This window comes from Rhea pennata, chromosome 7, assembly GCF_028389875.1.
Source record: "Rhea pennata isolate bPtePen1 chromosome 7, bPtePen1.pri, whole genome shotgun sequence".
Classification (NCBI taxonomy): Eukaryota; Metazoa; Chordata; class Aves; order Rheiformes; family Rheidae; genus Rhea; species Rhea pennata.
Window position 1 is genome coordinate 20183886 of NC_084669.1, and position 15002 is coordinate 20198887.

A 15002-nucleotide genomic window follows, 5' to 3' on the forward strand; every position below is an offset into this window, starting at 1 on the left:
TGCAGTCATCAACAACCCTTAAGGTCTGAAATGGTCCCCTTTAAAATGTGCTTCTGGAAGGATGACTTTACAGCTATATTTTAATCAACTTGACATGTCTCATCCAGCAAAGCAGCAAAGTTCTTTGGAGACCAGATTGCTCATACATGGCCTTGCCAACAGGAGAAGAAGTACTAAAGAGTTTTCTCATAAAATTTCTCATTCAGGATGTGTGTGAGATTATTTTGACTGGAATATATAAGCATCTACATGAGATGAAGATGCTGAGCAGCAAAGGGCTCTTTAATTTAAAGGAGAAGGTACATCAAGAGTCAACAAGTAAAAGCGAAACAGGGACCTCCAGCCCCTGCTCCTCCAGAAGCCTCCCCTGCATGAATGGGGCTCACGTTCAAGTTTACAATCTCTGACGGATGGACCTGAAATGATTTGGGAAGGAGGGTTTCACCTAGGGGGAAGCATTAATATTTAGTTCTATGTTTTGCTGTCATTTAATTTTGAAACAGGTGAACCTGTTTGAAAGTTGAGTCTTCCTGAAGAACAGAAAAATCTGGTTTTCACAGTGGGCCAAACAATAAGCCTGACTCTTATTAGAAGAATCTTTTGCCAGTAAGGTCCTGCTTAAAAAAATCTAAGGTATAAGTTGGAAAAATATGGCTTTCTTTTCCAGGGACTGGCTTGCAATGGTTTTGCAGTCCATGGTGAGTTTCTTCCAATGTCCTTCTGAAAGGACTAGATATGCTAAGGGAGTGTTCAGCCAAGTACTCCTTTTAATTCAGAAATGCCACTTGCATCTCTCTGGATGCAGGAAATTTCAGCAGAGACCAATTCACTACAGTAGAACTTTTTCAACTTTGTAAAAACAAACATTGGCATTTGAAGTTATATATACTAAGAAAACAAGCTAAATAGCCGACTGTTAGCTGTCCATCTCCACAGAACACTTTCGAGCAAGGAGTTTATTTCTACATTGAACTTAAGTTAAACCCAAAAAAGGCAACTTCTGCTTGCAACTAATCAGAATATGGCTGTTGTTTCCTAATACAGCCACGTGACTTTTTTTAAGACACTACAAAAGAGCTAAATCCAGGAAATATCACTGAAATCACTCTATTGCCAAAAACTCAGAATGATCTTACTAGCAAGCTGGATATCAGTCCTAACAACACTTCTCTTACGTAAGTGATCTATTTTTTTGCTTTTCTATCTGCTTAGAAGACTCACTTTTTTGATCTCCTGAGACTGGTGAGATTATTTCTCAGTCAGATCGCATGTATGTTGTTTTAAAATTTATTTTGAACACTGTTCCTTGGAGAAGGAACATTTGTTGAGACAGTGGAGTATTTTGCTGAGCTTTTTAGCCAGTATTTCTTAGCTTTAGTGCTAAAAGATCAGCTCTGTGCAGTCCAAAAGATACCATAAAGTTAAATATCTACATCTTTACTGGTGAGATGGCAAAGGCTGCTGAGCACCCTCTTTGGCACTGTGTAGGAAATACTACTTTACTACAGTATAAGGAGAATGTTGGTTTGCGTGCATGCTGTCTGCAAGTCGCTTTTGGTCTCTGTGACTCATGTAGATGCTCTTGACTCAGGCTGCTTCTAATGCTTCTTGTCAGCCCAAAGCAGGGCTTTCTCATCTGCACAGCTTGCATCTTACTTCAGTTACTCACTTCCAATTCATGCAAGGAATGAGTGGGGCACACAGATAGCAAGGGCCAGTAGGAGTTATATTAATATGAGAACTGAAGGAGAAAACAGACGCAGATAAAACACAGGAGTATATACCCATTACTGCGGTCTCTGAGAGGTTAGGTGATGGGGGCGGGCACCCTCTAGTGGCAAGAACCTAATTTTTATCCAAATGGACAACTCCCACACCACCCTACTGGGTGCAAAAATTTGTAGAAAATCCTCTTCTATTTTGGAGAAATTGCACAAGGACAATTTGTCCCACCTGAGACAAGCAGACCAGCTGTTCCAGCTTGCATCTACTGCAGATTTGCTCCTGTCTTGGCTTCTGAAAGCTGATCTCTCTGTAGCTCTATTAGCAGTGCTCTATCCTCTTTGTCCTTCTCAAAGACAGCAGGGACCTCACAAGGTCTTTCCTCTCAGAGTATATATGGGAATTTTTTTCTCTCTCTCTTTCTGTTGGTGGAGACTGTTCCCTACTCAGCGCAGGGGCATGGGTAACCAGCTTCAGTTATTACAGATGTGAAGAGAAAGTCAGCAACAATTGAACCCTAAGTGCTGGTTCTTGTTATTCCATAGAGAATGAATAGCACAAATCCCATTAATGCAATAGTATTTTTCCAGAGAAAACAGATAGATTTAGACTCAAGAGCAGCAAGACACATTCTACAGAAAAAGCATTTGCAAAGGAAACAAGCAGACTGCACTAACATAGCCGAGTGTTGCATCAAAAGGTGCAAGTGATGCTAATTCTGTGCACTTTTGATGAAGGAAACCCAGGCAATCAATAGAGCTCAACAAATTCCTATCTGCATGTGGGAGTGACTCCTGTCCTCGTGTATCACTACAGAGAAGGATTTTGCCTTTAATTTGATGACTAAGAAAGGACTCCATTCACCTGGATGCCTATTTTACAAAAACTTATGAGTAGCTGGAGATTTTGCTGCACTAAATACCAACCAAAATACTTTTCCTTTTCTAATGATGGCTTTCAGGAATGGCTTCCAACAGAATCATTTTTTCTAACCTCTTTATTATCACTGGCACTCTATATATGACTCTAGAGTTGCTCAGATACTCACTATCAGCCATCTCCTGTTTCCACCTTGCCTCTGGGCTTCCTAGATACTTGCTTCTTTCCATATCTATCCCTTCACTGCCCCCAAGACAAATGGCACAGAACTACTGCAATGCCACAAGACTTGCCACTGTCTGCCATAATGAGAAGGCAGAGGGAGGAATCTGAGAAAATGAAGAAGGGGAAATATATTTTTATGCATACATACACGTATTTTCTATGTATATACGTACCAGATAGAAGTAGAAGGCAGAAGAAGAAAAGGGACTAAGGTAAGCGCTGAGCGCTAAGAAACACAAGGCATGTATGTCGCTGTTTATCTGTGCAGGCCAGGGCTAGGAATCATTCACAACACTATTTAACAAGATGGGGAGAATAAGTTACTCCTGCTCCCTGCAGAGCTTAGCCTATGCCCTAACCATTCTCCACACCGCATTTCTCGTTGTCTTGACCCAGGGACAGAACCCTATGTTAACACACTTACACAGCACAAGGCACAAGCAGAGCAGGACACTCCTCAGTACAGCAGTTCCTGGTGCAGGGTAGTTAGCCCAGAAGCTATTTTCAGCACAATCCTTCTCTGTACACGGTGAGCCTGAGGAGGACTAGGGCTACCCGAGGAGTCGCAGAACCTATGGACCAAGTGCTCTCAGTCTAGTCTCAGCCAATGAACTGATAACCCAATCAGCTGCTCCTACCTGGGGGGAGGTAACCACACTGGCAGAGGGTTGCAGTGGGCCAAGAAGATCAAACACTTCATCAGCTGCACACCTGGATCCAATATACCTGACAAAGCTCTTGATTCTTCAGGCGTGCTGGCATGGAAAATCTGTATTTACTCTTTCCCTGTTCTCTTTCTCTCATGTGAGACCTGACAGCTCATCTCTGCCAACAACACATGTACAAAACATTTCCCAGGCCAGGTGTAGGCACACCCTGGCCTTGATAGCCCTTAACAGCCCTGACTGGCCTCACCTGGAGTCTCCCCACCTGGGGCAAGGACTGACAGCCTCAGGCTGGGCTGAGATGAGGCCTGGGGCTGGGCAGGATAGGGCCAGGGCAACCAAGTCCTGTTAGTGCCTTTGGGCCCTAACAATTTTGCAGAAAAACTTATCCCACAGGTGGAGTGCCCAAAGCCCTGTAATATATGTAGCCAGGCATGCCGGGGTGCTGCCACCATCCTTGGCCCCGTACTCACCAGGTATCCTGGTTCAGACCCATACCAAGGCTCCTTGTTAATCTGCAATACACATAGTAAGGATAACGCTATCCATCTGTACTACTGTGTATACCATGTGTTATGCACAAGTCAGGCGTATGGGAGAGGTGAGAAAGCACCATCAGTTGCCTAAAGACTGTTCAAAAATGATCCAAAAATCACTCAAATACCAATATCGAATTCATCTGCAAAATCCTTTGGTCCAGAAGCAAATATTCTCCAAATTCAGATAGTTTATTTAGGAGGTAGGATTTAGCCTAAACCCAGTATACAGAGAAAAGAGCCAGCCAGAAAGCTGGAACGGGGGTAGGAGTGCTACAGAATATTAGCCATCATTTCTAACGTCTCCGTGCTGTGATGTTTGTATATCTCCCCAAGAGATCTAAACGGAAGATGTGGTCTAGATTAAACAGTGACACGCGTGTCCTGTATTTGACAATGTTCATCCACTTCTTTCTAAGGAGAAACCAAAACAAACAGAAGCTAGCTATTCAACACTCAGTCCTCAAAAGCAACTGGTATTTAAGCAGCATCCAGTAAATGGTATTAAACCTTAATTAAAACCATATTGAATCTATGAATTGAAAACATTCTCTCTACCCCTGTGGGCTTTCAGAGATTTTCCTCTATTCTTTTTTAAAAAGAAACTAATAATTAAATCCCAATATATTAAACTGACCTATATAAAATATTATATGTAAAATATTATTTCTACCATAAAACACATAATCTGTCACTGGTTTAATTCCATTAGAAAGCGTACATTAAGGTCTGTGTATTATGATCATTAGGATAATAAAAGTAATACAATATCACTTTTATTATGTTTGAATTTAAAACATTCTTCATATGAGCACAAAGAATAATTAAGGGGACGGAAGAAAGGCTATTTTTAAAAAATTTATAATGAAATAAATTCACAGGTGATAGCTAAGAAACCATTTTTTAATCTGGAAAATAAGGAGCTATGCTTCCACACCCATTGTGTAGTCTTAGATTTTTTTGTTTCCTTTTATTGTAACTTTGATTTTGATCATGCAGAGTAAGCAGCTCTTGAGATCTTATCTATGACTGATTCCCCTCCCTCCTGCCCCAGATTCCCAACTGAGTGCCATGTGATGGAATACATTGCTGATTGTAGAAAATAGAACGTAGAAATATAGAAATAGATGTAGAAAATTTCTGGGCATTTTGATTATGAAGAAAGTTTGGGAAAGAAAGACTTCTATCTCTGAATTATAGCTCCCAAAGTACATTTGGTTTAAAACTCATGGTTTTTTTAAACCAGTCTCCAGATTTTTGGAGCTTGGCTCATAATGTGTGTAAACTTGGGGTTAGAAATTGTCTAAGGCCAGGAAATAAAAAGAAATCTGTTCTGAGCTGCCCAGTATGTTAGATTTTTTCGATATGATAGCAGAAGGCTCAGAGCCCACACTCAATTTAAGAGATTTTCAGCAATCTGAAAATCAGACTCAGGATGGATTTCTATAGGGTACCAAAAAGAGGGGCTATTTTGTAACTTTTAGGATTGAAACAGTTACACTTTAGGTTTAAAAACAATCATGTTTTTAGCATTCACATTAATGGTTAAATAAGTGAAAACATAGCCCCTCAAAGCCTTTAAGATGACAGAATTATTTCTCAATAAGAAGTGGAGGAGAGAGAGAAGAGGGGAGCTAAGTGGGGCAAAACTTGACTTACGATGTCTGAGAGCTCACTATTGGGAAAAACTGATGCTTTTAGGCCTTAAAATCTTGCCTGAGCTTTAAACAGGTAATACTCCTTCACAATTCTCCACTAGAGCCTAAAAAGCACATGGAAAGATCATGTTCTCTGCAGCACATTCCTCAGGGACGAGAGCTGTGCAGAGCCAGCACAGCAACACCAGAGATCACCCAGCTCCAGCCAAGATACAGCAAAAACGCAGCGTGGGACTTGGTGCGCACCAGGGCAACACGTGCACCAGCGAGGAGGGACGAATTCCAGCAGTGTCGCATGGAGTGCCCATTGGCATGGGCATCTCCGAAAAGGTCTCTTCCAGCCCATAACTTCTTCTTGCCTGCAAGAGGAAAAGACTCTGCCAGCTATAAACTACTTTTTGAAGACTGCAACTACCATACAGACAGGATTAGGGTTCATGTTCGGAGAAGGGTGCTAGGGTGTGCCATATCCTCTCAGCATATTTTATAAGCTTTACTGCATCTATAATTTTTTTCTTGGTTTATAGCAGCTTTTCAGCTTCAGATCTCTTCCGTGCAGCTCACTGGCTTGCAGTAAGGAAATTCTAGAATGAAAAACACTGCTATCACAACATAAAACCATGTTTTAACAATTGCCCCCAAATTTGCCCCCAAAATGGCATGCAGTGCACTCTTTCACATTCCTAGGATTTCCTCATTAACTATACTGACAACGTTCACTAGTCTAGAGAGCCACAACTCTTTTTCAAGTTTTACCAGGATCAGCGATTCACCTTGGAATAGCTTGATACAGCACACTTAGTTTTAGATCAGGTGAAAACAGGGCATTCTACGTGATATGCTAACAAGCTGCAACATTTCCATTTCAGATTTTTGGAGAGCAAAGGTCTATGCTTCTGGAAATTCAGAGGAGGAAATAGGTGAGTTCATGGTGAGATATTCACTTCTATACAGGAAGAAACATTAGGTGCAAAGAAAATGTAACAAAAAAATGAATGGACTTAGCATGTACTTTTATGTGTAGAATATCTTTTGCCCATTGTGTGTTTGTACTTTGCCTAGCACAGCAGAGTCTGGCCCTGTAAGTAGGGCCTTTAAATGACTTTTGAGTAAATGTTATGGGCATAGGGATGGCAGAGGCTGGAACCCCATAGATCTTGAACAGAGGCACCCTTCAGTCTGACAGCTGAAAGTGGATCCTGGGTTGCATGCAGTCATGCAGAAACATAATATGGTTTATAAGCTACACTTAAAAATTCTTCTGCTTTCTCCTAGCAAAGACTTAAGGGTAGACTAGTCAGGCAGAGCCGTTTTAAAAAAAAAGAAGGGAGGATACATCTGAACTTTGGAACCTTAGTATTATCACTCCTGGAAGACAAAAAGCTGTATTTAATATTTAATGGTGTATATTCACTAGTTTGTTTTCATTTTTTTTCAGATTTCACATATGTTATCATAGGAGTTACTCTGGGAGCCCTTCTAGCAATTGCTTTTGTAGCAGTAATAATCTGTATGATCAAAAAACAAATGCTTGACAATGTCTTCGGAGGTAAGAAAAACATTCTCCTGACTTCTAGCCCAGAGAGCTAAACCTCCTTCTGTTCTGATAGAGCAGATTTGAGCTTCACTGCTAGGAAATTTGTATGTGCAGCAGCTCCAGTTTTCGTATTAAGAACTGTTTTAAAAGCACCTGAGGTGCTGTAGTCCGTGGAACTGCAGATTCAAATATTAATACAATCAGCTCAGCTCTTCAGCCTTACAAGAAAAATCAAATTCACTTCAGCTTACTGCCTGGGTATCCTTTTGAATATATATATATATATATATTTAAAACAAAATTCTATTTATTCAACATAAGTTAAAGATCCTGTTCTACTAGCAGGATGGGTAAGGAGTTTGCTCACATTTCATAGCAAAATTACTATTTCTTTCACTGATTTTGGTCTTTCCCTTCTAATGTGACTGTCTAACTTCAAGATATGGTACTTAATGAAGTTTCCATCAGAGTACACAGTAACTCATTAATTGTGATTAGGTTCTCAGGTTGTGAGGGGAAAGCATGTTTATTTTTGTTTAAAACAGACGAAAGTTCTTTGATCTAACATCATAACTGGTGGGAGCATCACCTCCTTTTGGCTCTGGACAACGAGTTTACAATTGACAGTTCTAGATTCAAACCTCAAATCTTACAGTGAAACTGAAAAACACCCTCCATTTCAAGTATACAGGAGCTAGTGAGAGGCAGAATTTGTCCCAGGGACCTCTCCAGAGGCAGCCTTATTCCACGGTCCTATGCCCTCTGCACAGAACTTCTCCTTTTTGGCAGGACCCCAATGCACTTTTACAAAACATAGTAAGGCAAATACTGTGATGGTTTCTTCTACTGCTGAAATACAACTGTTCTCTGTGAAATGAGGTAACACAGTAACACTCAACTGCAGTCAAGAACTAAAATAAGAGCATGCCAAATACAATAGCAAGAAAAGGGACTATAAGAGAGGAGAGAGTTAGGGGACCGAAAGTATCCCTCTCTGTATGGCATTTCCATGGTGAATTTGAAAAAGCTGCTTTCCAGCTCCAGTTGCATGCAAAGTGCCAATTCTGTGCAGTCTGCCTTTAGAAAACAAAGGAATTCTCATAAATGTAGCCAGCTTTGACCACAAAAAATGCGACAGAAGTTAAACAAGGAAAATGCAGGGAGGGAATCATGCAGACATAGGACTAGGAACTGTGGCCATTCACTGTATTCAGACACATTTGCTTCTGTGACTAGATCCACATTAATCTTCATGTGACAAACGACAGGCAATTTCACAGCAAGTCAGAACTGTCTAACAATACTAAGTTAGCAATGCACCATGACACACAGCTTCAACAGCAGTCACAGACTTCTGCTCAGCAAAAAGGGGAGCAGAGAGGTCTATCACTAAGCTTGGTGTGAACTAGACTGCCTGAGCTCACCTGGTCACCTGGAATACAGGTCTTTTAAAGGATAATTTTGCAACTTGAACTCCCCAAGTACTCCATGAGGATACCAATGACAATGTAATGCCGCTTTCCATAGGACAAGTGGCTCATGCTTCCTGTATTGGCACTGCACCACAGTGATAATGGGAGACTGCTTCCTCCTAATTCTCATTAAGCATCTGTCCTCATGTTTTCCTGACGCTCTGGGGATGTACCACACTCAAACTCAAAATAGCCAAAATATCAACAAAGTTATAGTCTTGAAAAAAATTGGTATTAGATATTCCAGCTGGAAGAATTAAGAAGAACTTTAGGAAGGTTGCATGGCACCACTAATGTCGAAGAGTTTGGTCTCATAAAGGATGGCTGGATCTTTACCCACTTTATCTACTGTAACTAGGTTCTCCTGGTTTCACCCTCACAACTTTTGAACAGGCTTATCACCAGTCTGTTCCTAGTGTCTTAACTAACCACATTTTCCTATTCTCTCTTTAGAGTCAGATGGCAAAATGGACAGAAGGTAAGACTCCCTGCTCCCGGTGTTTTCTGAGGTGTAGTGGAACATAAAATCTGCAGTGTTTAATTGTGCTCTCTATGCATAATGCTTACCCACAACTGTGATTTCCACAGTATACAACATACATGCAAGCCTCTGGAGAACCATGATACCTAGTGTATTGACTAGACTTGCATGGAGAAAGGGAATTCCATATAACAGAGGATTTTGACATTTCAGAATTGGGAAAGGTTATTTATTAAAAAATGGATGGAGGTTATTTATTAAAAAAAATCCCTTGAACACTTTTGATTTTGACGTTTTAGTTTGTGCTACATATTATAATAGCAAGCTCACAAAAAAGTGTTTTTGAGGGCTGTAAGCCAAAGGCCTTGTTTCAAAGGTGCTGAAGTTGGATGTTTGTTGTCTAGCAACATTGAATTGACATTGCTAGAACTTTCCAAATTTTCTCCAAAACAAAGTTTTGACTATATCGTATATTGACTATATAATTTGACTATATTGAGACTTTAGATTTCAACAAAAATGTGTAATTCAGGTCGAACGGCTTCATCAAAATTTTCCCAAACATTGTGACTACAGCTCAGTTCTGGGAACTACCTTCAACCGACCTTGCAGAGCAAGACCATGCAGTAGTCATTCCTGGTGGAGGGGATGCATTTTTGCCCTTTACCTTCCTCCCTTCTACCCAGGCATGGTGAGAGCCTCCTCCACAGGTACAAGAGGCAGTGCTAGACTGCCTAGACAACTGCTGCTCCTCGTCTCCTCTGAGGAGCAGGCAGTAGGGTAGAGGTACAAAGGGGTCTGCAAGTTGTCCTTTCGATCATGTATAGATACTTTTTCTTCCCTGTAAGACATTTTATAAATGAGTAAAAAATGCATGAATTAATCAGCATTCTCATGAACTGAAGGCAACAGCTGTACTCAACGACCCTAAAAAAGGTTCTTGGCCTCTGTGGAGGAGGTGGATAAAAGCACTAATGGGCTTGTCCCCATCAGGGTCATTCTTCCTAGAGGCTAAACAACATATGTAAACACTCAGCTGAAGATCAAAACAAGAGCTCTTTTTACAGTAAGTACTTCAGTGTTTTGCCTAACAGAGAAGCTCCCCAGCCATGGAGCATCTGTCATTTTCCCAGGGAGACTGTTCCACAACCTAACACAGCTACCTCTCACAAAATGTTCTCTTTTTAGTAACATGCTGTGTTCAGGCTGTTCTCTTACAAAACACTCACATTTTCCGTGTATCAGCCTAAAATAAATTAGGACTTCCACGTGGCCAGGAGAAAGAAAAGACATATTTATACAATGCCTAGTAAGCTATTTCTGATATATTAAGGAGAATGTAGACACAGGAACAACAGCAACAAAAAAAGATCAAAGCCAAAACAGAAAACTCGGAGATTAAAGTCCAGAGGGAAAAGGTCATAAAGGGAATAGAGGGAAAAAGACAAGAAGAGAGATAGAAGAAAGTAGATTTACTATATTTCATCCAGGCTTACTGCTATGATCTATAAAACTGTCGCAGATTGGACTTTGCTTTTCTACTCCATATGCTGTTTATTATGTGTGATATTTTCCTTCACAGACATTTTGAGCATCTATCATATTATCTTTTCTTTCTGGAGGAAGTAACTGACTTTGTCATGGTAACAAAATTAGCATCACTAAGGACATCTTTAGTGATGTCCTTACACTGACCTTTTTGATGATTCTGTGTGATCTACAAGCATTTGCTATAAGGTAGAGAGAAATCCTTAGTTTCATGTCAAAATTCTGATTTGAAGGCTGGAAACATGACATAACACACAGAAAATGTCTTTCACTTAGAACCACCACCACAGATCAATGTGAGAGATCGCAATCCCACAATATTTTGGGGGCAAAACTATGTATGCTGATTTTTTTTTCTGTTAAGTGGAAGACAATTAGAAATCCAACATCTCTTCTTTAATCAGTTGTACTTTTCAATTCTACTGTAACAGTGAGTAGTTCACTGACAAATCTTGTTCTTGTTTACCTCAAGACATCTATGTATTACTCCTCAGTGAATCATTTAGGGATTTTGTAGTACAGATGCTAATCTGAGAAAACAATATAGCCTTCTACTGATTTTGAGGAAAACTGACACTAACAGTAGAAATATTACCAGGCTCATAGAAAATGAATTTTAAAATGTAGCTATATCTTAATCTATAGCAGGTTGATTTGTAGTGAAAAAAAAAAGAGAATATGTGATCTAATCTTAAATAATCAAAAAAATACACAGCCATTTCTTGTTTATCTGCTAAAATGATGGAGTGGTTTAACTCTGATAAAGCTACACCACAGATGATGTAAACATGTTAATTAGGATCTAAGAACTTACAAAGAGGCCTTAATTGGGAAGATTAATGATAATGCTGGCTGTGAGGTGCAGATATCCTTGAGATAGCATCAATTCTAGCATGGAAGTACACACGGTGTACTGTTTCATAAACAAAGTAATACTATTCCATATATCCGATAACTGATGCAGCACTAGTTTTGTTGGTTTTGCACCATCATTCGTCTGTTCTGCAACCCAGCAATCTACTCACAGCAAATTAAGGGGAGTTAAAGCATGCAGGATCCGATGTAGTATTCCATCTTTTCTGCTAGCCTTCCTCTGAGCTGGACCTTTCCATACGGCAAAATTAGTGTTGCCATTATACCAGCCCAAAGCTGATTGGAATATCTTAAAGGCAGGAACTGGACATTTATACTACGGGTAGTATCTGGAGTATGTGATAGCTTTCCATGAGACTTTCAAGAATGTTGGCATCTCCTCTTTGTAGGACCAAACTTGACACAAAGATATGGTTGTCTGTGCTATGTTTTGGATGCCAACTGTCTTAGTCTAACTTGTTGAGGATGTTTGTACATCTCTCAAAGGGGACAAGGGAAGTAGCTATTCTTAGAAAAACAAGCAAAGAAAAAATCCCCAGACCAAAACCACGGACTCCCTGAAAACAGCATTGAGATATTAATAGTATCAAGCATTACAAATGTTGCAGTATTACAAGTACTGAAGAGTCTTCTCAAGAACATCCAAGCTGTGTGTTCGTTTTCATCTCATTTATTTTTCCCCATAGGCCAAAGGAATAGTTTCCCATTTATTGAGGTCACTGGAGAGACAAGTGCTAATTAGGTCTAAACTGATTTTAACTACTTGCTTCAGTTCCCTGGAGATTCTAATTCACAGTATTTTTAGGCAAATAGATGGTCCTGGAAAACCCTTTGATGAACCAAAGTCTACCATCTGAAATTACTTGGTCTTAGACTTACATCAGCTAATCATACAGGCAAATGAATACCTGAATCCTTCAGCAATATCTAATAATCAAGATATCACCCCTTTAGGACTGGAGTCAACTGGCATATCATCTGCAGACAATTTTCAGCTCAACAAGTGATATTATTAGCATTCAGAAGAGAAGCTTAATCCAACTGATAAAGCACTCACTGAATTCATGTTCAGCCAAATTTTGCTTTAAATTCCACTCTGTAATTCCCACAAGTGCCTTAAGCTTCTTAATAATTTCTCTTCCTCACTGGGACATATGCTGAGTGCGTGTGACCCAGCACAGAGCCATCGCAGTCAGTGGAGTCACACAGACTCATCTCAGTGGAAGACCTCCATGAAGACAATTTTCATTTATGTTAGAATCCTGATAAGCTGATATTGAACCTAACCAGGCTATGGTAAAATCATGTTTACACTTAAATCAGGAAGCATTCTGATCAGTCTCCACCTGAGCAATTTCCAAAAATATTTTAAAAGGAAGTTGTTTCTAGACCCAAATAACATTGGCAGCTCACTGTGAAATAATTAACCGCATCTACCACTTTATTTACTCAGGTATATAACATTATGATTCAAACAATCAACTTATAATGGGATGCCCTTAAATTCAATGGGGTATTTACTAATACTTGAGTAAGAGGTTTGAGGCAGGCTGCTGTCAGCTAACAAAACAGTAATTTAGATGTCAACTGACAATTATTTAATGTCCTTTTTAATTAATAGCTCGTGTCAGTCTCAAATGCCATCTTGGTGTAAGCTTGGTAAATTATAATGCCTAAATTTCATGCAAGTTTAATGTATTAATAAAAATGTCTGGGCACATTTAATGTTAGCAATATTTTGAGTTAACTACAGTGCATGGCAGCCAGATTTATTCTGACAGAAGGAGACAAAGAAAGAGGCATATGGAGACAAGGAGAAGGACTGAGAGACAGGGACATAGAAGTTTACTAAAAAGGAAAAGGTACATATTTTAAACCTGCTGCAAGAGCAAAAAGGAATCTGTTGCCTGAAAACATCCTGAGCAACAACATATACCAAAAATGCTCATGAGTTCCACAGCCACCCATGCAAATCACTCAGCATGAGATCAGGTTTTAAATGCAATGCACAAGTCATTTTGATATTTGAGGTAGAAGAGAAGGAGCTTGGGTGCTGCATATCAATGGAGGTGCAAAGCATATCAATGATTTTCTTTTGCTACCCAGAGTAGCATCTAGATATTCTCTTGTGTTTTCCCACTAGACTTCTTCCAAGGGACTGACTTCTCTTTCTTTTGCTAGGCTATCCTGGTGAAACCTAGGGTACTCTTGTGAACCAGAGCCTCTTTAGACAAACAGAGGAGGGCTTGGCACTAAGCTAAGTGCATCTTTTAAGCTCTTTTCTGCTTGGAATCACAGCTGCTCAGCTGCATGTCAGGGTACTTGCACTGTTCTCAGCTAACGCAGAACTTCCCTTGGGTTGGAGCAGGCTGTGCCTTTTGACTGGAAAAGCTCTCTTTTTTTCCTCATTCAGACTACAGAATATCTGTGCATTCCAGGCATGAGCAATGCACTGATCTGGCAATACCAAATTACCAAGGGTAATGCCAGCGGATAAATTCTAGCCTGTAACATATTTCTTAAAATACTATAATCGAATACCACTTCCATGGACGGCAAGTCTCCTTTTTCCCTATTCCCTCATGAAACAGACACAAGCGATCATTCACCAGCAACAGATTATCTAATGCTGCACCTGACGACATTGCAAATTCCCACGTATGTGAGGGTTCACCACAGCTCCCAAGAACATGCAGTGAGTTCTGATGTGCTGTCCACAACCACTTGCATCTCCAGCACAGATATATTTCCCTGGGAGATCACATCCAGAATGGCACCCTTCATTTAAGCCAGCTCAGTTTCACTTCAGCAGATGGTGCATGCAATGATGGGCCTGCCGTTCTTTCCCACTGAGCCTCCCTGTTTAACAGAAGTGAATTATAATTGCACCCATTCTGCATAAATTGAATGAGATTCTCAGGCAAACTGCAAAGGGCCTTCACTTGAACTAAGTCTGGAAACCCATGTGAAATGATAACCTTTGAGACTGAGACAGAGTTCAAAGTCATGGCTCATTTCTTCCACATAACCTCCCCCTCAGAAGCCAAGGAGAAACGGTCATTCCCATCCTGAAAGCCTCTAGTCTCCAGGTTGTCTAACTCTAAAAATAGCATTATGGATTAAATAGGAGGTGAAGTCATCCACTTGGAAAATATAAACATCAGAGATGGATGACACTGTAAAGACTAGGTTTGGACAAACAAGCACAAGTTTAAATGTTGAGCTGCAGTTTCTCCCAAGTAGCAAAGCTGACTCAGCCTAGATATCTGAGCTAAGAACCTTTTTCCTAGCATATGGCCCTGCCTGGGTCTATACCTAGCTGCACTGACAGGTAGAGATAATGAACGTAACAAGATCTGATCAAACAATCCCAGAGCCTTCAAGCAAGTTCAGAGGGAGACAGAAA

General features: G+C 40.2%; 1 protein-coding gene across 2 annotated transcripts in view; it reads left to right on the top strand.

Annotated features, from left to right (window-relative positions):
* The first annotated feature begins 1121 nt into the window (after positions 1 to 1121).
* TMEM273 (transmembrane protein 273) overlaps positions 1122 to 15002 on the top strand; it is a 28707-nt gene continuing 14826 nt past the window's right edge. For both annotated transcript variants that reach the window (XM_062580249.1, XM_062580251.1), the window contains exons 1-4: positions 1122 to 1175; positions 6555 to 6605; positions 7124 to 7234; positions 9148 to 9172. In XM_062580249.1, the coding sequence (XP_062436233.1) occupies positions 1127 to 1175; positions 6555 to 6605; positions 7124 to 7234; positions 9148 to 9172 (236 nt within the window). In that variant the 5' untranslated portion in view covers positions 1122 to 1126. The remainder of the gene's footprint in view (positions 1176 to 6554; positions 6606 to 7123; positions 7235 to 9147; positions 9173 to 15002) is intronic.